Source organism: Phalaenopsis equestris, unplaced genomic scaffold (assembly GCF_001263595.1).
Source record: "Phalaenopsis equestris unplaced genomic scaffold, ASM126359v1 Scaffold000522, whole genome shotgun sequence".
NCBI classification, from domain to species: Eukaryota; Viridiplantae; Streptophyta; class Magnoliopsida; order Asparagales; family Orchidaceae; genus Phalaenopsis; species Phalaenopsis equestris.
In genome coordinates, this window is record NW_018164962.1 from 861,142 (window position 1) to 863,609 (window position 2,468).

At 35.8% G+C, this 2,468-nt stretch overlaps 1 protein-coding gene across 1 annotated transcript in view; it reads left to right on the forward strand.

Moving 5' to 3' along the window:
- The window catches only part of LOC110028689 (serine/threonine-protein kinase tricorner-like), a 38,698-nt gene that overhangs the window by 16,725 nt on the left and 19,505 nt on the right, over window positions 1-2,468 (forward strand). The window contains exons 7-10 of the mRNA XM_020730637.1: window positions 1,198-1,277; window positions 1,364-1,448; window positions 1,781-1,912; window positions 1,999-2,112. Of these exons, the coding sequence (XP_020586296.1) occupies window positions 1,198-1,277; window positions 1,364-1,448; window positions 1,781-1,912; window positions 1,999-2,112 (411 nt within the window). The remainder of the gene's footprint in view (window positions 1-1,197; window positions 1,278-1,363; window positions 1,449-1,780; window positions 1,913-1,998; window positions 2,113-2,468) is intronic.

The window sequence follows — 2,468 nt, forward strand, 5'->3', positions numbered from 1 at the left end:
AGAGCGTCGGTTCCGCGGTCTATGGAATCCCATGTTTCTATGTGATCACGGGAAGCCATGATCGTGATGGGGCAGGGGAACAAGAGATAATTTTTACATATTTTTTTCTCTTTTCTTTTATTTTTTGATTTTTTTCCTATTTATTTATTTATAATTAGGGTATTTTCTATTATGAAAATATTTACGTGTTTGTTTTTCTGTTTTTGAGAGACTTTTGGCTTTTGTTTGTGTTTTGGAGATTGTATTTCGATTTCTACCCTAATGAATGCTGTATATTTTTTGCTTTTGCAACTAGCGTGTCTGTAGTTTGTTCAGAAACAGGTGGTGAACCTTCTTGACCTTTGTACCATGCCTCACTGTTTTCAGCTGGGGTGTCTGCCTATTGGCACTGAATTTGCTGTCGAACCACAGATTTCACCTCATACCCCTTCTAAATATCGTTAATCTTGCATATTTTCTTTCCCTTGCTACTCACAACCACCTCCCGATAAACATTTCCTCTAAACTCCTTTTAGGAGCCCTAGAGAGATATCAAGTGAGGATGCAGAAGCCTCCATAGGAGAAGACAAAGCCTCTCCTACCCTCACAGGGAGCCTTGAGGTTGCTATCTTTCTATATATATTTTTTAATTAGAGTTAGGTTTGCTTTTGCGTTGGTAATATAAATATATTATTTAGAGCTCGGTTTTGGAATTTTTTGTTTAAATTTTGTTTCATTTTATTTGGAGATTCTTTTCTCTGTTTTCTTTTATTTGGAGAGCTGTAATATTTTTTCTTCAAGTGGTGAAGTTTTATCTTGACGAGAATATGTGGTGTATCCTCATCATCTATACCATGCTGTAAGTATCGTCGATTAGTGTTTCCTTACTATTTTCCTTGCTGGACAGCAGTCATAATAGTTTTTCCTCACCCAATCCTTGTCACTTCTCTGATATTTCCTTCTTCCTAATCTTCAAACTTTCCCAACATTTATTTCGATTCAGATACACTTAGATGCCAGAACGGTGTTATCTCGGCATTGCTGTTTTTTTTTTTTTTGAGTCAACGGGGGTTTTTCCACTGGCATCGGTCATGTTGGATCTGCCCATATTTTACTGGATTTGACATATTTTTGATTTATTATGATGGACCTTTGGCTAATTGCTATAATTTCCTACTTATGGAGCTTACTTTTCTGTTAACCACTTTTTGCTTGCAGGCGTACTCAACTGTTGGAACTCCTGATTACATTGCTCCAGAAGTGCTTTTGAAGAAAGGATATGGTATGGAGTGTGATTGGTAGGTTCTTGTTAAATGATGCTTTAGAAAATTTTATCAATACCTTTTCCCTGGAGCTGGAAAAATCATGATTGCAATTTCATCAGGTGGTCACTCGGAGCAATCATGTATGAAATGCTTGTGGGCTACCCTCCCTTTTATTCTGAAGAACCAATGTCAACCTGCAGAAAGGTTGTATTTTAATTTTATTTTTCGATTATATTGTTAAGTTTTTAGCAGGTGTATACAAAGTTGTGTGAATTCGCTTCATATTTTTCTAACTGTACTCATTTGTAAAATTTCAAATTTCAGACTTGTTGGTTTGTCAATTTGGCATTTCAGAACTAACTGTTGTTGTCATTTAGCTTCTTTGTTTTCATTAACCTAAGTGATCTTGCTTTTTGATGTATGATTTGAGTCTTTGATACCTATTGGCATCTAACTCAGATCCATATTAAAACAACTGCTTCTAAAGAAATATCATGCTTCTTTTAAGTTCAGTCTGCTTGTCTTAAACATCACAGATAGTTAATTGGAAAACTCACTTAAAATTTCCGGTGGAGGCAAAACTATCCCCTCAAGCTAAAGATCTAATTACCAAGTTGCTATGTAATGTGGAGAAGAGGCTCGGAACCAGAGGAGCCCATGAAATAAAGGTCTTTCCTGATAAATATTACATCCTGTTTTATTGTTGCGTCTGTTTTCCAGTTGAATGTCACTATTAGCTTGTTAATAAAATCAGGCACACGCTTGGTTTAAGGATATTAACTGGGACCGGCTTTATCTGATGGAAGCTGCTTTTAAGCCGGAGGTTAATGATGAGTTGGATACTCAGAACTTTGAGAAATTTGAAGAGGTGAGCCAAATTTAGTTGGGCTCAGTTGACTTTTTTTTTTTCTATGGCATGAACAGTAAATTTCGATGCATTTAACTTTTTCATTGAAAGCGGACATACTTCTTTAATGTTAACTCAATTTGTTTTTCATCTTATTGAGAATCATCTTTCGTATTGGCGCATTTTATTAATGAAAGTTTTCTTAGAAGGTTCTGAAGTGGTTCCCTTAATATGCTTTAGTTTCACCATATGATAAATGAGTATCTAGATTCTTAATGCAACCTAGGATGAGATGCAAGAAGAAAATAAAAATAGTTTGCATATAGAGATTGGGGGGGGGGGGGGGACCATTTAAGGCGGCCACTATGAGAAAATCA